This window comes from Cydia fagiglandana, chromosome 6 (genome assembly GCF_963556715.1).
Source record: "Cydia fagiglandana chromosome 6, ilCydFagi1.1, whole genome shotgun sequence".
In the NCBI taxonomy this organism is placed as follows: domain Eukaryota; kingdom Metazoa; phylum Arthropoda; class Insecta; order Lepidoptera; family Tortricidae; genus Cydia; species Cydia fagiglandana.
In genome coordinates this window covers 11306037-11328706 of record NC_085937.1, presented here as the reverse complement: position 1 = coordinate 11328706, position 22670 = coordinate 11306037, and the positions used below count along the sequence as shown (strand labels likewise).

The 22670-nt window shown below is 36.1% G+C and overlaps 1 protein-coding gene and 1 long non-coding RNA gene across 4 annotated transcripts; both read left to right on the top strand.

The window, feature by feature from the left end:
- The first annotated feature begins 630 nt into the window (after positions 1 to 630).
- On the top strand, positions 631 to 16448 carry LOC134665213 (A-kinase anchor protein 1, mitochondrial). 3 transcript variants are annotated; one of them, XM_063522090.1, is made up of 8 exons: positions 631 to 788; positions 3087 to 3919; positions 4553 to 4793; positions 5180 to 5319; positions 6008 to 6179; positions 8745 to 8963; positions 12959 to 13092; positions 14442 to 16448. In XM_063522090.1, the coding sequence occupies exons 2-8, from the start codon at positions 3113 to 3115 to the stop codon at positions 14511 to 14513; spliced, it is 1785 nt and encodes a 594-aa protein (XP_063378160.1). In that variant the 5' UTR covers positions 631 to 788; positions 3087 to 3112; the 3' UTR covers positions 14514 to 16448. The 3 variants fall into 3 exon arrangements, with proteins under 3 accessions (XP_063378160.1, XP_063378158.1, XP_063378159.1); XM_063522088.1 differs by having other exon boundaries at positions 633 to 788; positions 6002 to 6179; XM_063522089.1 differs by lacking the exon at positions 631 to 788 and adding an exon at positions 1104 to 1448 and having other exon boundaries at positions 6002 to 6179.
- LOC134665214 (uncharacterized) lies at positions 9745 to 12103 on the top strand. Its single transcript, XR_010098343.1, has 2 exons — positions 9745 to 10775; positions 10982 to 12103. It is a non-coding gene; the product is annotated as an uncharacterized LOC134665214 (long non-coding RNA).
- Positions 16449 to 22670: the final 6222 nt, after the last annotated feature.

Here is a 22670-nt window from a genome sequence, read left to right as displayed (position 1 = left end):
AAAATCATTTTTTTTGTATGGAAAGGCATAATAATTATTTCAGAAATGAATTCCTCGTCCCTAATTTATACGAAAATGATATATAACTTGCCCTAGTTGCTAAGACTAGGAAGGAATATAGCATAGATTGGACCTGGGGAGCCGACCCTTCCCCCCGCCCCTTCTTGGGGGGTCTGCGTGGTACGATCTCCTGGCTACCGGGCCAGATCAACTTTGTTTGACCTAAGGAACAATCCTGCCAAGCGGCATCGCCTGAGACTAAAGTGCATGCACTTCCATACATTTGTGTTCCTTACTGACCCTACTACAATATCACTTGCTCCCTCTAACGCATAAATTCGCAGACAGCGAAATCGACTTCACACTCGCGTTCGCGGCTTCGCCCGCGATTTACGCGCATAGTCTGGAGGGGGCTTAACTTTATTTTGGCCGTACCACAGAATAAATAATAATCCTACACCGCACCAAGGTAGTCTGAAAACGGTTTTTAACCGCATTGTTCGAAAATAAGATAAAACTTCCTGTGTACCAACGGTACCAACCCAACGAAAGACAAGCTTGAAAAATAAGCAAATAAAAACGCCTCTTCAAAAAAAATATATTTTATTGATGTTGCCATACTGCAATCGCCATATTGAATTTTGTTGTGCTTCGGAAAACATTGTGAGCACGTGGACTGTTGGATTTTTAATAAGGCGAAATTGGATAGTAATAACAGTAAATTCATTGATTTTCTTGTTTTTCAGTTCTTTCGGAATAACATCGATTATTTATTGTGTGGTTTCAAAGTAAGTATGCTAGATATTTGCCGGCGACAATGCTAATTCCACATTATGGTCATGGGGTTTTGATGTAGATTACGATACTAAATACTAACACCTAAACAAATACTTATTCCATTTTCTGTAGTTTGAGCATAATAACATCCTTAATATTATTAGGTTTACGACATACATAAAATTGCGTAACCTTTTTAAAATTCCTTAGCTTACGTGTTGCCCGTGAAGGTTTTTTTTGTACGTTGCTATTTGCTCGTGACCCTCGGCGGAGGACTCGTTATGTGCCGAAAAACTGGATACATATGGTCTTGTTTTATGTAACGTGATTAATTTAGAGCGTTTACTCTGTATACGTGTCGTAAATACAGTTGTTGGAAAGTGATTGTGATAGTCGCATAACACGAGTCGTGGCTCATATCGCCTGGAGCGCTGACGGAACGTGTGCCGGCGCGGCAGATAGAGGAACGATATCTTTAACCTAAATTATTTTAAATCCTTCCTATTGTCGTTATTATATTTTCCTTATTGTGCTGTGACAATTTGTCAAGTTATTATTATTAAGTAAACATAGTTTTGAGGACAATAACCTATAAATCGGTAAGCGCTCAGTCGCCCACATTAAATTGCCATGTGATTTGTTGCAAACAGAATAATATGGATTTGCCAAAAGTAAGTAGGTCAATTTCTTATCTTATATTAGACTTTATAAGCCACATGCTCATTGTGTGACTTCTTTATTAACTTAGATCATCTCTTTGTTTCTTTTCTTCTGTGTGAAGGTGTTTAGTTTACTGGCAGGGAAAACAAATGTTTTGATTAAGTTGGGTTATCTTATTGGTATGTTATTTAAGTTACTTTTTCTATTAATTTCTTTAGTTTGTATTTAAGTGATAATGCTGATTAATTTGGTACAAAATATTTTTATCAACTGTTCAATACATCTCTACCCTCATTACATTTTGTGTGTTTAGTTTGTCACATCATATCATTATCAGTGTGTCTAATTTGACTGTGGCTTGAATTCATCTTTTCATGTTTTTAATGCATGGTTAAGGAAACTCAACTCGGTACTTAAGTACAAATTTAAGGCATTAGGCTTTTATGCTTTTAGCCATTCTGCGCCACATATTTAAGCATCAGACATAATTTCGTCAGCACTGTCATCTATAATTTTCTGAAATATGGCACAAAGAATAATACTTGTATGGAACAGAATTATTTACAGAGTAAACTCCATAACTTCACTTGATATAACATGTCACTCCCTACAACATTAACTTTCTTGGTTTCTCTAATTAACGAAAATTCTCTATAACATCAAAAAGTGTTCAGTCCCTTGAGCATTGCTATTATACAGTTTATACTTTTCAAACATGAATAAAAAACAAAACTACTTAATTTCTAGAAAATTCACAATATATCATTGGGTACCATCTTGTTATGATAAAATTGTAACTCCTCGACACAACACATTGTGACATGTTTGCATATTGGGTCATTTGAAAGTATAGAAAATATATAAAGAAACACACCTAGGTTTAAGATATTTTTGAAATTTTTAAGTATTCATTAATTTATTTATTTTTAATAAGGCCTCACTTTCCAAAAATATGATATCAGGTCAGCAAAGAGAACCATAATTCCACTATCGGGCAGTATTCTGAAACAGCTCAGTTTTTTTCATGGGTTAAGCAATGTTGAAAGAAAAAACATCTGGTCTTCAGGGCTCCATATGATAGAAATGGTAATGCCTTTGCAGTGGAATGACCTAATTTTATTAGTAGTTTGGATTACCTACTTTTATTAATATTGGTCAAAAGCTATGCATTTTTTTTACTAATAAAATAGGTACTCAAACATAGATGTTAATTTTATAAAATGACAATATCCAATTTAAAAACCTAAAATTTTGTATTAATTTTTGACAGTATGAATAACAAACTTTTGCATTATTTATCTTGAGTTTTGAATAACTTTTTTGTTCATTTAACAAATTTAAAGAGGTTAATACCAAGTATTAACTCTTTCTACTACTTTATGTTATGTAGACACAAGATCAAAGTTTAAAAATAATAATGTGCATAATGCACAGGCTAAATATGTACATAATTTTCAGGCGGAACGCTTTGCAAGTATCACCAATTTATGAAATTTTACACCACTGTATGGTTTAATGTTGTTGTTTCCAATTTGTGCAGGATTGATTTTAATTATCTTTTATAACATGTCATCACAATCATTAGTATCATTAAAAAATAAGAATTCAACTGATGTTAACAATATCCTGAAGTAAAGTTTTTGTTTTAGATTATTGATAAAAGTGGCGCATTACAATGGTTCCTTGTCGCCAGTTGTTTATGTGGTCAGTCCCATCTATAGCAGTGCTGTTTGGGATTTTCTGGTTACGAAAAAAGAGGGAATTTGCCAAATCTGACCCAGGTGGAAGGGCAAGGATAAAGAGTTTGCAGGAGGAACTAGCAGAAGCCTTGAAAGCTGAAATTGAAGCTCAGAAAGCATCTCCACTGGGTAGAGCAGAACGTTCCATTATTAAATCTGCACCAATTGACATTTTACCTCAAGGCAGCAGCTCTCAGAGATCCTCACCACTAGAGCTTACTGATGAAGAGATCGACATGGAAATTGAAAAGATAATAAAAAAGAAGTCTTTAGAAAGAGAAAAGAAATCTTCATTTGTTGGCAGCCAAACTTTGTCAGTTAGCACTAAACAGGCCTCATTTGTAGTAAAGGATTCACCACCAAAACAGATATCTATGCTTCAATCCGAGATGGCGTGTATTAAAAATGATCTTGGTAATTTGTCACTGAAATCTTCCAATGGCACAGCTGTGGAAGACTGTAATGGAATGTCTGAATCAATAGAAACATCTCAGACATCTAGTGTGAAGCAGGAATCAGCTTTAGAAGTGAAGACAGTTGTGGAGTGTACAAAAGCTGATACAGAAAATACACACACTAATAATTTAGATAATCAATCTAGTGATAGTAGTGACAGTGGTAATAATAGGTTCTCAACAGCACCAGCCAGACGCATTTCTGAAAGAGATTCTGCGAACCATAGTCCTGTTGATCCAATGTTGGCTAGTCCTTCAATGTGTCACTTCTCTGATAACCATAGTGAGGTAATCATTGGAATCATTATCTAATACCTTTAAACAAGCAAATGTTGTTTATTTAATTATATGTATATACATATATATTGGGGATCTTGGAAACGGCTCTAACGATTTTGATGAAATTTGCTATATGGGGGTTTTCGGGGGCGATAAATCGATCTAGCTAGGTCTTATCTCTGGGAAAACGCGCATTTTTGAGTTTTTATGTGTTTTCCGAGCAAAGCTCGGTCTCCCAGATATTATAGACTAATTAAAATTGATGGAAATAGTATTTACACATTTTGATTTTGCCTTTTTGTGTGAATCTAAGCCTTCAGTTTTGGGTGGTGCTTATCCATTTTTCACTGGGTTTCATCTTTGTTTGTCCTATGGCTTTTTTTATATAACTTGTACAGGCAACACAACAACCAATTTCATTGGGCTGTAATTTCATGCATACCTATTACCATAACAATTGCCACATGATATAATAAAATTGTTGTTGGTGACACTTTAAAAGGTGTTATTGTGAGGATAGGAATTAAATGCCAGTGGTATCTAAATACATACATTCTTTGTTGAACATTTCCGTTTCGCAAATTGCTATAAATGCTATGATATTTGTATTTCTCCACATATGACCTGTTGACTATGTTTCAGGGCTCAAGTGACAGTGGAAAAGGTTGCTCAGAGGCGGCTAGCCCTCCACCTGCTGGCATGAACATTGTGCCCACGGAGGCCGGGCTTAGAATACATCAATTTGTAATTTCACAGACCCTGGTTGGTCTTTTAATAGGAAAACAGGGTTCTTTTGTAACCCAAATTAAAGCTAAAACTGGTGCAAGCGTGTACGTCAGGAGGCATCCGGATTCTGTGAAACAAAAGATTTGTGCAGTTGAAGGTGAGGATATAAAAGATCACATTTATGACATTTCTCTATTTAATATTTATTCCACAAAAGAAAATACAAAGGCAGACCTCATATTGTTGGGACATTCATGGGCGAAACGCACGACGTTAGCAAGACTATCTGATTGGATCTTGTTGCAAAACAAAACTTGGCCAGAGAGGCCACGTGTGTGGCGTTATATATTCATGAACGTCTGTTAAGTCTAACAAGTATTTGATAATATTTGCCCCTATCCGTCATTTTGACATTTGTATTTGCTAGAAAGAGACAACGTTAACAGATGTTTGCTAAGTTTTATGAGTATGGGAGTTCGTTTGTAAATAAAATAATATGATAATAAAGAATTCCATAAGACTTATACTTAATTATATTTACAGGAACACAAAGTGAAATAGAAGCAGCACTAGAAATGATCAAGGAGAAATTCCCTGAAAAAAGGTTTCCAAACTTTTCCCTACAAGAAATTAGTGCAGAATTGTATCAAAGACTTGTACCACTTGTACCAGAGTTCCTTCAAGTAAGTGAATTAAATAATTCAAGTATTAATTAATTTCTTTGTTATTAATCTTTGGGTGTTGGTCTAGAAATAAAACCACATGGTTATCATTTCCATAGTTTGATATTTAATGTGCGCTTCTAATAGCGAAGTTTTTAAATTTTCATTTTGCAATCACCCATTTACAATAGTGTTGTTGACACATGCTGGATTTTAATCACTAAATCTAATTCAATAGATACAAAATGAGCACTTTATCCCAATAAATTAGAAACTTGGAATAACAAAAACAATACAGGATGTCATAGTTTAAAAAAAATTAACTTCCTAAGAGGAAAAAATAATGGTACCATTCGATTATTTACACTTAAAAAAATGTATATATAGCAAAAATATACATAAACGCAATATTTCACTGACAAAAGCAGTTTCCTTGTTTTCCATCCGTCGAAACGGCTTCGTTGCATGTTGACGTGATGACGTCACGATGTATTGCCATTTGGTTAGAAGCGTTTCGTTAGTAAAGTGCACGCCAGACTTTGACCACAATTTGTGACTTGTATTGCTTTAAACCTGATCGATTGATACCATTCATAAAAAAATTGTCAAATACCCTATTGTCATAAATATCAACACCACCCATTACAATTGTCATCGATCACTTGCGAACGTGGCTGCGAGCATTAATGCGTCACCACATCAGTTGCAGCTAGTGGAGTCCGTCAACAACGACACGATCATGACGTGCCTTGTGAGCGCGGGGCACTTCTTCCTGCAACAGCCGCTGCACCCCACCTTCCCCTCGCTGCACGCGCTGCACCGCCTCATGGCTGCCACCTACCAGAATCCGGATGTGCCCGCGTTGCCACGCCCCGTGAAAGGTAAACTACATAACTATTCCCAAACCAAAAAGAGCCTATGTCCATTAACTTCAATACACATACTGCTTTTTGGATTACCGTGGCAGCTAACCGGTTCCTATCTAGGTCAACATTGCAAATATCGTAATTTTTTTATTACCATTAAACTAGTTTGAACGCAGATTATATGCGTGATATTTAACGCACTGTAAAAGGACGGGGGACAATCACAAAAGGCTAAATGAAGCCTGTGTGATGAGCGACGATTATTTCGCTATTTTAACTCAAAAACTGGATGATGATTTTGGCCTAATTCTATTAAGCTCAATCCATTTTTTACTCTGTAGTACACGAATGAATGAAGTGGGGCGACAATCATTAGGCTAAGCGTATGCTGAGACGCAGGCTGCGCATTTCACGCAGCGCAGCGCAGGGCATATTTTGTAAAGCATGGAACATCCTTGCGATGCAGCGTGTGTAGCTAAAGGACGTGCTATACTTTACAAAATCTACTCTGCGCTGTGTGAACTGCGTCGTCAGCATATGCTTAGCCTAAATATTGAAGTTAAATAACTTTTCACTACACCAGCTCGTACGAAGCTCTCTTTGTACTTCAAAACCGATACGACAGTTGCATTTTATCCATATGTGTGGCAAAATAATCTGATGCATATTTTGAGTTATTGGCTCGTACTGGCTGATAAAATTGACTTTTAAATGATGATTTTGAATGATAAATATGTATTTTCTTCACGTTGGTGTGGTGAACATTTTTGCGTTTCACTCGGGAGCAAAGTTTGTTTAACCCTCGCAGCGCTCAAGGTTCCACTTTTCGAACCAGTCGCTACGCTCGTGGCTCAATTTTGGAATCATTCGCTTACTCGGATATCATATCAATATTAGCACGAAGGGTTAAACAATAACTTTGCTCCCTTATAAAACAAATACCTATTAAACCTTAACCCAATCCAAGAAACTTGTTTTTTTTTTCGTTATCGATCTATGGAATATTTATTTTATCGCCGAATAAATACGTACCTTCGTTATGAACTTATAATAATATAGCAACGCTATTCTAATTAGTCGTAAAATCTAGCTGATATGAGGCCTTTAGTAAACACCACGTGTAAGTATTCGTAATTGGTAAGTATACCAATAGTAATTCGTCTTGATTATACATTCTTTATTCCACTAATGCAGGTCATGCATTTATTTGCGTTGTAGCGATTATAAACAGGTTTTTGTGTTGAACTTTACATAGCCTTCTCACAATATAAACATGTAACACATTTTGACATTTTGTAGTATGAGAAGGCTATAGTCCAATACAGGAACGGTATTTTAAGTTTTAACCTTCAAAACTAACAAAACTCAAGTTTGATTGTTTACATTTAAGTGTAGGTACAGTCAGCGTCAAAAGACGACTATATACACGGTGTAACATGAGTAAACCGAATAATTTTAACAGCGTATTCCTGATCATATTTAGAGACAAAAATGTCCTATAAACTTTTTTGAAATTCGCCTAGTTTCAGAGATATTATTAATTAAAAATAAAACAAGTTTTTATTGTTACATAGTGTAAAAGGCCTTTTTGATGGTGATGTTGCTGCTATGGGACGTAGTCTAAATATCCTTATTGATAGAAGTCAAAAAGTGACAAGTAACACTTTGCAAAAAGTAGGTTCTACGAAAAAAAAATGAAAAAATCAATTTTAAGTGACAAGTTTACCAATAAAATTTATTTTTTATGTACAAATACATTCAAAAAATTGAAAAAAGAAAACAAAAAAAATTTTTTTTTTGGCGAAATTCACCTAAACTCATATTACATTTTTTACTTCTTTTGACCTCAGATATGCGTGGTTAAAATTATTCGGTTTCCTCATGTTAAACCGTGTATATCAATGGGGACAAGCTTACGAGTATACAGATCGACCTAGCTCCAAACTAAGCAAAACTATGAATACTAGGCGACTATATATGTACATACATTTATATACAGGAGTGCTAAGCTAATAGTTCTGACTGTACAAGCTAAAGGCCATATGGAAGGAGGTCTGCTTTCCGTAGTGAATTGGCCCTTACATTCAATGGACTCTGGATTTTTTGTGAATAACTGTGACAGTTTTTGACTTATGTTGTTTTTTCTAATTTTTTGAAAGTATTAATTTTTAGGGTTCCGTATCCAAAGGGCAACAACAGGACCCTATTACTAAAACTCCACTGTGTCTGTCTGTCTGTCCGTCTGGCTGTAACTCATGGACTGTGATAGCTAGACAGTTGAAATGTTCACAGATGATTTATTTCTGTTGCCACTATAACACCAGAAACTAAAAATAGAATCAAATAAATATGTATTTAAGTGTGGCTTCCATACAGCAACCGTTATTTTTTTGCGCAATGGTACGGAACCTTTCATGCGTGAGTCCGACTCGCACTTGGCCGGTTTTTTGCATGTATTCGAGCAATTTGTTTCAAAATTTGAAATTTAGTCCTTTATTTTGATTTGCATCACTACCAAATATTATAAAATACCTTGACCAATAAATAATATTAATCTAAAACCTTGTGGTTATTTGACAGAGGGCTCCATCTGCGCGGCGCCCACAGAGAACAACTGGTACCGCGCTCAAGTGATCTCAACGTCAGAAGAGCAGGACACCTCTATAGTGAAGCTGGTGGACTTCGGCGGCTACCTCACCGTGGACAACGACCAGCTCAAGCAGATCCGCTCCGACTTCATGACCCTGCCCTTCCAGGCCACCGAGGCTCTTCTGGCGTTCGTCAAGCCAGCCAATAACGGTTCAAATCATTTATTACCTTTGCTTTCTGAATTGTAATGTGTAGCCCCACTGTAACTGGGGTTAACCGATTAAACCATTAACCAAGTGTCAAATTGCACTGGTATCCATGGTAACTCCAGGTTTAACCGGTTAACCCCGGGTTAGTGAATGGTGCAAGTGCCCATGGTTGATTAACTTTTTTTGCTATTTGGTCCCGTAAGTTAAAATAACACTTACACTGCGTGGGCTATCAGAATCGCTGCAGACTTTTCTTGGACTAACTCTAATTAAGCTTTTAAAGGATGTCGGAGGTAATGTTAACACTTACCCGTAACGTAAGTAAACGCTATTAATTCCCTTTTAAGTAAATAATTATTTCTTAACATTATTTATTAATTTTATTATATAAATTGTTATCCATTATAAACATTGACTTACGTTTCGTGATTTCTTTATGGTTTCACCTTTCGAGAATCATGTCATGCTAATGTGTAGCAGAACTAAAGTTGATCAACCCAGTAAGAACTATCTTTAAATTATTTATTGCTTACTTTGATGCATGCTAGTCAGTAATGATATTTATGTTATGACATGTGTAAAGAAGATACGTTTTCCATATGGAACCCGCCTGTTAACATCTCTATTGCACTCGCATAATTATCCTCCTGAGACTAAATGTACATTACAATGTACAGTCGCCATCATATATATCGGAGCGGCCAAGGTGCTCACAAATATCTGAGCACGCCTCTATTGTCAAGGCGTTAGAGTGCTTGTTCAGATATTGTGAACACCTTGGCCGCTCCGATATATCTGATGGCGACTGTACATATTCGTGCAATCTAATTTGAACCTTACATGAACCAAATAAAGTAGCATTACTTTCGTTTCATTGCTTTCTAAAACAAACGAAATTCGTTCTAATTTACTTATAGAATAAGGTTCAAATTAAAAATTGAAAACTTTATATGGAGACTTACGAAGTTATATTGCTGTCAACAGGGCGGTTCAATGTACTAAAATCTATATGAAAAGCGTCACTGCTTTATTGAATAAATGCCCCTAATATTAATCTCGATGACGCATTCACTAATTCGATATCATTAATAAATTATAGCAGCCTAATTTTATTTGTTTGCTTATCTATCTGCTTATTGTTGAACTGTTGATATCACCTGTTTAAAGTAGGTGCAAAGATATTTAATTTAGAAACAAAAATGTTTGTGAATTAATAAATTAATAATATTTCATGTGCGGCAAATTGCGACAAGTCATATACTTACTGTTCTTGTTCTTATTACTTTCCCATTTACTATGCTTTTTTCACGCTTGTCCATAATCACTAATTTCAATATACACATTTTCCATTCTCTATTTTTGACAATAGAAATATGGAAAATGGCTTTCTTTATAGCAATCCATGGTATACGTGAACATCGTAAGACCCAATGCTATTTGTTTATATACGTAGGCCAAAAATTGGGTCTTGCGAGGCTACTCCTTACCATCTCGATATATTGATACGAACGTAGATAAGTGTGTTTGACGACGCGGTTAAGACAAAAGTGGAGGACGCGCGTGAAATCGTTTTTTCATACAAACGTAGTCCTGATTCTGGATAATTTTGACACAATTTGTAGTATAATCGCTATGAGATATATCGGAGCGGCCAAAGTGCTCAAAAATATTTGAACACGCACTTGACAATAGAGGCGTATTCAGATATTTGTGAGTGCCTCGGCCGCTCCGATGTAGATACATCGGAGCGGCCGAGGCAACTGTAACTGTATGGCAACTGTATATCAGCCAAAGCTATGCCGCTACGTTTGATGTTTAACCCTTTATAAGGCAGAGGCGATATATCGACCACATACGCTCAATCAGAAATTCAACCATACTGTTTTAATAATAGGGCTCAAAATCGTTTGCATTAATTGAATATTCAACTTGCTTTTAAAATAGATTTTTGAAATGTAGGCTTCTGATAGCTGCAACAAATTCTGCGATAGCACGTCCCTGTCAACGGGCCTTATAAAGGGTTAACATATTTTTATCTGTTATAAGAATTAGGAGCCGTTTTTCGTTCGTAATTTTTATGGCTATTCATCAAATTATGTAAAAGTACTTTCCATAACGTCAATATCCAGAGAGGAAAATGGGAACTACGTTTGCATGGAGAAACTTCCGTCCCCTTTCCTCTTAATAAGTACTTTTATGTCTGACCACTATACGTTTGACGTCACATATTTTTCGCCTTATCACAATGGAACAGGGTATAAAAGTACAAATATATCTTTTAGGTTGCGTTTTAATCGCACTGTCACTCACGCAATTTATTAAAAAAATATTTTTATGCTTGTTTTGTCTGTAAATTTCTTATGGTAAATTATTGAAGCCGCTGCTGTGGTCTACAATATTTAGTATTGTAACACTTACAGTATTATTCAAGAACATCACTATCAGCTACAGTACTACGATTAATATTATGTGTCGGCAATATATTCGGTAGCAAAAATACATCCGGCAAAGAGAGTTATCAAACATCGTACCTAAACATTGATGCAACTGAAATGTGACTGAAGCTCATAATTATAGTCGTAGTACATGTCACACGAGTCTTTATTTTCTGTCTTTATCATCATTTCATTCATCATAATCATCATTTATCTATCAAATTTTTAATGAATTTCATCAATTATTTTAATTTGTTTATTTGTAGGCATGCTTATGAGGCAGGTAGATATAATTTTAATAATTTAGACATGCTGGTCGTGACTAATAAATTGACATATCCTGATATTTTTGAATGGCTTGTAATTCTCTTGGCAAAATTGGTCATTAAGAAGAAATAAACGTTCATTTCCATCAAGAAAATTTCTAAAAGAGACATACTAGCACAAATCCCCGTGAGAATGGGGTTGGCCGGTCGCAGTATTTAACAGATGGCGCTAACATAGCTTGCCCTGTCAGTCCCTAGAATTACGCCAGCCCTTTAAGCCAAATCTCATAGAACTAAACTAGAGATAGGAGCAGGCTATGATCGCGCCATCTATGCAAACCTTTGTCAGTTGTCAACCCCATTGATTGGCTCATTCACATGTTGCTTTAGAGAATTACACCTTTGAATTACATAAAAATATATTCATTGGGATAAACGCATTTGCTAATTTATGACTAATCCTCCACCCCTTTTTAATATTGCTCTTGCTTCACTATTTTCCTACCTATACAAGTATAACGTCTCATAGCAGTGTTGGCCGAACGTTAATTGCAATTGACCATTAACCAGTACAAATTGAGCCGTAAACGGTAACGGATGGTAACAGTTGAAGGTTCAATTTGTACTGGTTAATGGTCAAGAATGTTCAATTGCATTAACGTTTCGGCCAACACTGTCTCATAGTAACTGTTGATAGTGAAATAGCCAGAAATATAAACAAACAATGTTATCAACCCGTTATCACATCCTTTTTTCTTTAAACTTTAACGTAGAGGTTGTGTTAAGAACAAGTTATTTTATAATTGATAAATCGTTTTAATCCTTTCTACCTTAACTTTAAAAACAAAATACATTTCATAATTTAAAACATGCCGGTTGACGCATTGTACAAGTTTGTTTTTATTTATGGTGGTTTCTATAGTTCATTATATGTACAAAAGTTCCCTTGTCATGGGAATGGCACGTTAAGGGTCGGTTGCACTAAATCATCTGTCTGTATTAAAACTTTCGCTATATTGTATTGCATGGGAAATCTCTCAGACTGCCGAGTGACTTTGATCCCTACGCTAACTTTGGTTGGTGCAACTAGCCCTAAGGGCTGATTTAGACGGCACGCGAATTCGCATGCAATTTTAGTTACATTGCGGACTGTTGGTTTTATACGTCCAATTCGACCGACCGATCAAAAACCGCAATATAATGAAACTCGCATGCGAGTTCTTGCGTCATCTAAATGGGGCCTAAGTTATTAGTATAGATATAGTTGTATAACGTGGTGTATGCACGGTGTGTAGAGCCGGAGTGGAGCAGCGAGGCGCTCCGCATCATGGCGGGGCTGACGGCCGGCCAGCTGCTGCACGCGCAGGTCGCGGGCTACGACGAGGCCGGCCTCCCCTTAGTGCACCTCTACCTCACCCTCCATCCACAGGTACCACCCTCACATTACCGGCTAATTACTTTATCTGTAACAACATGAAAAATCCCTATTGAACAAAACTTTCCCTCAGTCAAAAAAGCTAAAATGTTATCATTTTTGTCTGACCCATAATTAAAAACTACAGCTTTCTAGTCGAATCCACGGACGGCTCAAACTGATACAACACAACAATTAATTATCGATTTCCCAACAAAACACCCAGGCCTGGTTCTTAACAATGTGTTAGCTTATAGTTGCGCTCTCTCGAAAGGGTCTCCACGGAAGACCAGCGACGGGGTCCTCAAAGGTTCCTTGACATGATGCTGAATGGAGACCATTTCAGAAACGCTTTATAACCAATCTATGTCATTATTAGTTATGTTTGCATAAAGCATCTTCTATTCTAAGTAGAGGTTACAACAGGGGGGTGTCACTACGCAGTTTAGGTACATTTGGCGGGCGCGCCGCGTTGCGCGGCGTATGGCAGTGGGCTGCCGCGTGCCGCTCGGCTCGCACGATAGTCGTGTTACGTGGCGCTCGCGCAAATTTGAAAATACACAATGGCTTCGAAACCTATATCTCGATCTAATCCCTATAAAAGATATTGTTCTGTTTACGGATGTCTAAAGAACAAGGTTGCAGAAATAACATTTTATTAAATTCCGGACGATATTGAAAGGTGAATTTAAACTTTAAAACATAACATAAATACTAAGTAATGAAATTCGACAACTAATTCGTTTTGTTTGCATAAAACTTAAGCGCTTTAGACCAATTTAAAATGATTATTGGTCGCCCAGAAACAATATTAGGAACTGACCGAAATATTTTCAAAGGAATACGGCTGTGGCATATCTACCTACTTCCGTAAGAATCAGACATACTATCTCCGGATAAAAAAAATATGTTTACAGAATCAACGTTAGTAATTCCTACATATTAATCTTAAAAATAATAAATCGGTAGGTATAGGTACAAAAACTTGTCAAGTTTCAACCCTGTGCCGACGCTCACAGCTCGGTCATAAAACTGTGGCGCGCAAGGAAGATTCACGGATCGTGCGCGGTTACGTAGGTATATAAGTTTCAATTTTGCGTGCAGGTGGTGAGTATAGGTATAATTTTATACCTAAATGTGACTTTTGTGAACGAGTGAATTTTCTGTACGGTAGTACTATTAGTTATTCTGTGGTTACAAGCAGCACAGTTCACACAATTGGTTACCACTCAAACATCGTTCTGAACGAATAAAACCACTAATTGCCAGACTATAACAACATTTCGATTAGTGATGTTAAGAGCGTTGTTTTTTGTCATGTCCGTGGCTGGACAATATTAACGCCTTTTCTATTTCGTTTTCAGCAAGTGATATTCCTGAATAGGGAGCTGGTGGACCGCGGGCTGGCGGAGTGGGAGGTGCCTGCCGACTCGTGAGCGCCCGCGGCGTGATGCTGACTAGTAATATGGGATTGCATTTCAATTGACGTGTTATCGCGTGCCCGGACCGCTCCGGGCACCGCCTAATGTAGTTAAGCAAACGCGGTCTCGCAATTTTATTTGCGTACTTTTTAGTGTATGACTTGGCACTTGGAGCTCTTTAATAAACATCGTTTTATTTCAATACCCTTTGCTTGTATCTAGAACACGAAAACTTATCTCTAATTTTAGCTTATTTGTGTATGAGTAGTAAATTATAATGACGATGAGAACGTAGCGTAGTGACCGTCTGATGACGGTATATTAATATAATGACGCTCTAAATCGCTTCTAACTTACTATTGATGCAGTGATACGTCTAAGCTCCCACAAGCGGTAAACTAGATTACAATACGCTTTTAAATAAACTGTAGTCCTAGTAACTGCAACTGAATCATGTCTGTTATTTTTAAGTTCATTTTTTATGTCAGATACTCACGTTTACACGACGGAAATGACGTGGTGAGATTTTAAATAAGAGTTTCAGGATGCTCATTATATTACTAACAACACTGCAGACTGCATTTTTTTCTTTAAATTTTCTCAGCATTATATGCAGTGGCTTTATTAGCAATAACCGTTAACTCGAATTCATCGAATTCTTTCGCATTTTCACTGTTTCATTAGTGCCAAAATTTTCAGTTGATGTTGTGTCGTAAATGTGTACAAATATAAACGCTTCATGTGTATACATGAATATTTTTTATATCATGAGGCTGTATAGCCTTGTAAGGATGTGCCTTTGAAATGGAATTATTCTGTTACACTTCCAGCATACACCGATGTATGTAAAATATTATTTGTCACAAAGACAAATATGCTTAATAACATTTATTTAATTTGGCGAGACTAGCCGCGGCACTGGGGCAGCGCCCATTCTACAGTGCCAGAATGAGGAATGTACTGATTTGTATTTATCTATACCTCAAAAACTGTTTAGTTTCGCCAACAAAACTAAACATACATGTAAAAATTGTTTGTGACAAAAAAGTATTTTATTTATATTTTTTAGATTGTAAATTATCCCCATTTCGGGGATTTTTTTCTTTTGTAACAAATGACTGAGAATAAATGTAAATTAAATTATATCTGTATAAACTGCAAGTGCGTTAAACGTAGTGTGAATGAAGCAGGTGATATTGTATCGGTATGAACTTGTCAACATTATTCTTGTTTTTTATTGAGAAAGATGGCTAGAAATTTTGAAATACTAATAACGTAATAACTTACTCAAGATTCTGCAACAAGTGTCCTCGGCTTATGATTGTTTTTTTACTATTAACCAATCACTTTAAGAGGCACTAGTGCAATTTATCTAGCTATTTTAATCAATGATCCTTCCGCTTTCACAAAAAGTACAATCAGTTTGCTTTCTTCCAGATATCGAATAACAGAATATGATAACAGCATTATCATAATAAGAGATGGTAAATTGTTGAGTTTGTATTATAATTGACGTATAATGAGCACGTTGGTTATCCTGACTTTCAATAGTCTAATAGTGTACATAATAGAACCTTTTAAGTAGATTTAAAGATATTTCATATTTGTAGTATTTTTAATATGTTGAAAAATTAAGTGGTTGTCTTTAGTGTATTTGATTTTTGTATGCGTATTGTGTAGAACTTGGCATTTGGGATGCTTAGAATGTGACTTTCGTTCGTAGTTAATTTCAGATTGCAGCGCGGATTAGGATTAATTACTTCATCGAGTAACAGCCAGTGGTCATTGTATTGTATTTAATTTACGTGTCGTAGTTGTTAACGACGATAAAACATTTATTAGCGTAATGACTAGATTACACTCGGCTCGGTTTGCATATTGTTGACGTCCCTATTGTATATAAACTAATATATTTGCGGTTAAATCAATAAATTATCGTTTTGAAAACCACTTACAAAGTATTTTTATTTAGCATTTTGGGTCCATTTCTCTCTTCTCAGAAATTAGGTTTGGTCAATTTTCAGTACTTTGAAGGCCATTTTCTCCTAACAGGTTGAGTTTGGGCAGCTAAAAAAAAATACGTGTCCGTTATTTTAGACTACTCTATAACATATCAAAATAAATCAAAGCGGAGTCGGACAGTTGGGTACCCTTCCTTGTCAGTTTAGCGAGTAGAATCGAGCCCTAGATTTAAAGCCCGATGGTCAGTAACACCCTGCATATCTCAGTTCGTGTATTGTTGGATTTGAATAAAACAACTGCGATGTCTGCGATCACGAAACGCACGCTCGGAGTGTGCGTTCCACACCCCTCTCGTTACAGTTGAAATGAAATAATACGAGTACAAAATATCTAATATGCCATTACGCGTCAGCGTCACGTCATCGACCTACATAAACTTGAAGTTAATTGACATTTGCTCCTTCTTGACGCTTTGATAGACGCAAGCATCTAATTAACTCTAGTCTCAACCATGCCGCAAAAATCGACGTAAATGCGCGTTAGATAACAGTGTTACAATATTTTTCTAGTCATACACATAATTTATCGAACGAACGAGCGAAGAGAAGTTCTAATGTTCAACTTTGAACACACGGCTGGCTAGCGGCTATGGCTTTTTGACTGAACTATCATAGGATACTTCGTTAGGTACGCAGTAACAGTTGTTCTAATTTATATGAAACTAGCTGTTGCCCGCGACTTCGTCCGCGTGAAATCTTATCATCAACATTTTACATCTTTAGTACCTATAATTTTCATATCCAAGCAATGTTGAAATTTAAAGTAAAAAAAAATGATTTATTAATCCACAAAAAAACCATTATAATAACAGTACCTTCAGATCCACAGCGCAGGCTTCGTCACCATACAGATAGCTCATCCACCTCGGGTTTCCTCAAAATACGAAACCTATGTCGGTATGTTGAAATTACTTTTCTTTTTAGCAAGTTGTATGAAGTTTTAAGTCAAGTGGAATTTGATGTTGGTTGCTGAATAGTACATTGTAGGAGAGGACGGAAAACCGCTAAAAGATGGACGAGTGAGTTCGAGGGCCGACACGTTAGTGGAGGCCCTCGAATAATACGAGTCCATCTTTAGCGTTTCCGGCCGAGGCATTACATAGTGCTTTTCACGACTACTGCGAGGAAATAAGAAAACATTTGCATAACTATAAGTACTAGCCCGCGATTTCTCTGGTAGCAAATTACTAGTCACTGCCTGTACTGTCTCTTGAATTTCGGTAGGCGTCAGCGTAAGAATATCATTTTCTTCACTAGAAGAACTCATTTTTATAGCGAGCGTAGATACGCGTTTCTTATATTTTTTAGTCAAACACAATATACACTATCCAATTCAGTAAGTATTTTAGATCCCGCCTTTTTTACTTTTTTTACCACTTTTAAGAGGCGTTTTTCTGTTATTTGCTTCAAACCGACTCTAAAATTAGAAGCGTTTTTGCTAAAAAAAACCACAAACAGCTACAAAAGTCAAAAACGCCTTAAGCGTGAACTGAATGGATAATTGTTAAAAAAAAATGAAGTGAATGGTTTTGTCATTTCTTTTTTTTTTTTAACAAGAAATTGGTTCTATAAATAACCTAATTTTATATTTGAAGGAAAAAGTTGCGCAAAAAAAGACCTTTTATTGTTTTTTTATGTTTTAAATGATACTCATTGCTGTAGCGAACTGTCACCAATGACAGATGATGATAACAATGAAACATTGTAGTAGTGGTGGTTAAGGTGCTACAGCTATTGCCTACTTTCCAGCTTGGTTTTAGACCATCTATTGCTACATTTCCGAACAGTGGCGTGAAAATTACTTTTCTTGTATTCTAATAATAAGTACCTATGCCTTTATACAAAAATTCAAATTCCGCACTCATAAAATATCTGATCTTCATACAAACTTTCAACCTGTTTCTCACCACCTTGGGGGATGAATTTTCAAAAATGTTTAAATTCGTTGTCATGTTTTTTAATTTAAAACCTTTTTTTTGCAAAAAGATCAAATTCCTAGCTTAAAATTAAATTTACACCCCAAGACGAACTTTCATCCCCTTTTTAACCCCCTTAGGGCTTGTATTTCCAAAAACGTTGCAATTACTTTTTTTTCTAATCGGCTATTATGTCTTTCTAAGAAGTTTCAAAGCATTTGTAATGGATTCAAACTTTGAACCCCATTTTAACCCTGTTAGGGAATGAATTTTACAAAACACTGAAATTACTTTTATTGTCTTCTAATAATATCCCCAAATACAAAGATTCAAGTCACGCGCTCGAAAAAATGTTTGATATCCATACAAACGTTCAACCCCTTTTTCACCCCTTAGGGGATGAATTTTCGAAAACGCTGAAATGAGTTTTCTTGTATTTTAATTTAATTCGTTTTTACACAGTTTCAAGTTTCTAGCTTGAAATAAAATTTGCACCCGAAGAGGAACTTTCATCCCCTTTTTAACCCCCTTAGGGGTTGAATTTCCACAAATGTTGGATTAACTTTTATTTGTAATTGGCTATTATGCCTTTCTAAGAAGTTTCAAATGGTCTCACTTTTAAATCGTATATAGATAAAGTAGAAGCGCTACAAATTAGATTCTTAAAGTTACTCGTCAATAAAAAAACTAGGAACAGTTGTAAAGGTAATTATAATAAACTATTTAAAATTTGTAAAATACTCCCGGTCAGTTTAAAACACAAATACCTCTTAGCAATTAACAACCATAGCAATAAAGAGCAAATCTCGACACGAGTAGAACATAAACATAAAGCCCGCTCCACACTCGTGCGCGAATCGCGGCGCGAAGCCGCGAACGCGAGTCTGGAGTCGATTTCGCATAGAGTCTGTGCGGAAAGAGAAGAGTCGTGGGATTTGAGGGCGCGCCAGTGCTATTTTATGGTTTTTGCTATGCTGACAACACTGGTCACGAGATTATAGTACGACACTAAAGGTCATGATACTTGAATCCCTTTTGTTCCGGTTTTTTACCACGGCTTACTAAACGGAGCCTGGTGGTGGTGTCGGCTCGTCAACTCAATCCTCTGATTTAGCGCAGGCACTAGTTTTCTTTTTAAAACACACTTGTTTTTATATCTCAGATACTAAAAAGTGACTGCGATTGACAAAACTGCTAAAACTAGTTAATAATCTGCCCAATACACCTGTAATTTTAGTACCAAACAAGATACGAGTCTCATTTATGTACTGCCTAATCTGTGCAGTCCAACAGTTATTAAAACCGGGTAGATCGGGTAGAAATTGGGCAATAGAACTGTAATTTTATCTGGGATATATTTCACCCATTGTAAACTTGACTTGTAATGTGTATATGTACATTATTAATAATAAATATGAACATGAATAAAAATAGTGCATAAGTAGGTAGGCCTTATTGGGATATGTCCGGTTCTCTCATCTCACGATATTTTACTTCGCCGAAAAGTCAAAAGTATGAAATATAATTTCGTAACTAAAAGAACCTACAAATAAAGAAATATTTTATTAGAAAAAGTTTTATTCAGAACCTAGTAAACGAACTTACAAATAAAGAAATATTTTATTAGAAAAAGTTTTATTCTTTGTAATCGAAGTCTGAATTAAAATATTCAATGTCACTTATGTTTGAACTAGCTTCAAAACAACCAGGGACACTCATAGAACTATCTTCATCTGAACTGGATGTGCTTGAATCCGGCACGTAGATTACGAATTCTTGCATATCACCTACTTAGCGGTCTTTTATTCGAGATACCGTAGGTACTTTTACACAATCCTGAAAAAGAAATTACATACAAATATGCATAAAATGGCAAGTATCAAGACTATTTGTCAGTTATTTTAAAGATCATGAATGACCTGCATATTTATGAAAATTAATATATTTTGAATGAATATACTTACCGATTATGTACCGGAGACAAGTTACTTAGGGAACTTATTAAATAGGTAATTATTTAATATTAAATACAACATCAATACCTGCGAATAGCGGAAACACGTACCGCGATTTTTTGTAAGTCGATAGTCGGCTTTTAGCCATTTTCTTCCCGCTGACAAAACCGAACAATGTTAAATATAATTTTCCTTGTGGTTTTATGTACGGTTTTATCGTGTTTTGAAAATATTTTATACATAAAACTTGCGGATTTGTTAATAAAAATATACATTGACAGCAGTTTGTTTACTTTTTACAAGACAGGTGTCAAAGGTTTGATTGCCATATAAAATTTAAAATGTTAGTTCCCGTTTCTGCCACGACTCTTCTCTTTCCGCACAGACTCTATCAGCGAACTAGACTCCACACTCGCGTTCGCGGCTTCGCCCGCGATTCACGCGCATAGTCTGGAGGGCGCTTAATACAAGATCAGTGGCTGTGCAAAAATATGAAATACCCCGCGTCACCAATTATTACGGAGACCGAACTCTAAAAAAAAGGTTGCCATATTTCTTAAACAGTCTTCCAGAAAATATCAGGCTCGAGCCCAATAAAACTAGATTTAAAACAGCAGTAAAGCAGCACCTATTGAAAATGCTTGGGTGACAATTGGATGCCTGTGCCTGCAAATGTCACCCAAGTAAAGTAAGGCATATCTGATTATATTAGTTAAGTGTATGATGTTAGTTTTTATAATATTTTACATTGATTACGTATGTAAGTAATTATATCAGAGACTCGCACCTGCAGACAAACTGTGTAAACAGTTTTGCAGGGAACTGAATTAGATCGTAAGGTTATTTCTTGTATTAATAATAGTAATAAATAAAATAAATAATAAATAAATTTGTAACGGATCAAATTTTCAACCCCTTTTTAACACTGTTAGGGGATGAATTTTACAAAACGCTGAAATTACTTTTCCTGTCTTCTAATAATATCCCTAAATACAAAGATTCAAGTCCACCACTCGAAAAAATGTTTGATATCCATACAAACTTCCAACCCCTTTTTCACCACCTTAGGGGATGAATTTTCAAAAACGCTGAAATTAGTTTTCTTGTATTTTAATAATATATCTTTTTACGAAGTTTCAAATTCCTAGCTTAAAAGAAAACTTAACCCCATACAAACTTTAACCCCCTTAGGGGTTGAATTTCTCAAAATCGCTTCTTATCTCTTGTACACTTTATAAATGTAATCTGGTGTGCAAATTTCAACTTTCTGGCTTTGTAGTTTCGGCTCTGCGTTGATGAATCAGTCAGTCAGTCAGTCAGGACACTTGCATTTATATATATAGATTGGGTAAACGTGTTGAGGGCAATATAATTTTTAAGTTCTAACATGAGCAGGATCGATCAAGGTGTTATGGAACTCGAGGGGGGACTTTTCTCTGCAGCTGACTATACAATGTGACGCCAAGCCTAGGCCTAGCCAAGATGCCAATCGTTTGCGCTACAACGAAACTCCTGACTCTCTATCACACTTACAATACGAGTATTAGTCGATAGTCGTAGCGCAAACGATTGGCACCTTGGCTAAGCACCCTGGTGTAATCCCACTTGTCTCCCACCCACGTGTTAAAGGATGAGAACGCACGTACCTACTCAAATCTGTGGCCGGCGGGGACAAATGAGAATGAATCGTTTCCATCTGTGATTTATATTTAGTAATAGCCAAGTTTTCACGCGGTTCGACCATGGTAACATTTCATTTCATTCCTTCTAGGCTACTTTATCATAGGGGCTGTCCATAAATTACGTCATCGATTATTGACGATTTTTGATTTCTTGTTTATTACGCCGAGAATGAGGAGCTTTCAATCTTACCGAGTTTTATTAAAATCTTACGAAAAAAAATATAACAAAATTAATGGGATAAATGTTTTACAGCTGATATGTATTTTCCTCGAGTCGGTGAGGGGAATACGGTGAGTGAGTATTTCACTCTGCAGTATGTTCCTTACTTTTTTTTACCTTGCATTGAAGACGAAAGAATACCACCAAAGACGACTCAGAACAGACGCTCCTGCCGACGCCGTATAAGGAGAGCCGACCCCAGTAGATGGGATAAGGCTAGGTTGAAGAAGAAGTAAATTTTGTTCTTCGCATCTCTCGCCACGCTCAAGATTCATCTTTTTGAATTCATTCACGAGGAGTAAATAACAATGTTTGCTCTCTGTTTGAACAAATAACTATTTTCATAATGCTGTTCTGTGCATAGTAATTAACTAATTA

Excerpts from the sequence above, each read along its gene's own strand:
- LOC134665213 (XM_063522088.1), top strand. The coding sequence starts at position 3,113 with ATGGTTCCTTGTCGCCAGTTGTTTATGTGGTCAGTCCCATCTATAGCA. Across the intron at positions 6,180-8,744 it reads GTTGCCACGCCCCGTGAAAG|AGGGCTCCATCTGCGCGGCG; the intron begins GTAAACTACATA and ends GTTATTTGACAG. Across the intron at positions 8,964-12,958 it reads CGTCAAGCCAGCCAATAACG|AGCCGGAGTGGAGCAGCGAG; the intron begins GTTCAAATCATT and ends CACGGTGTGTAG.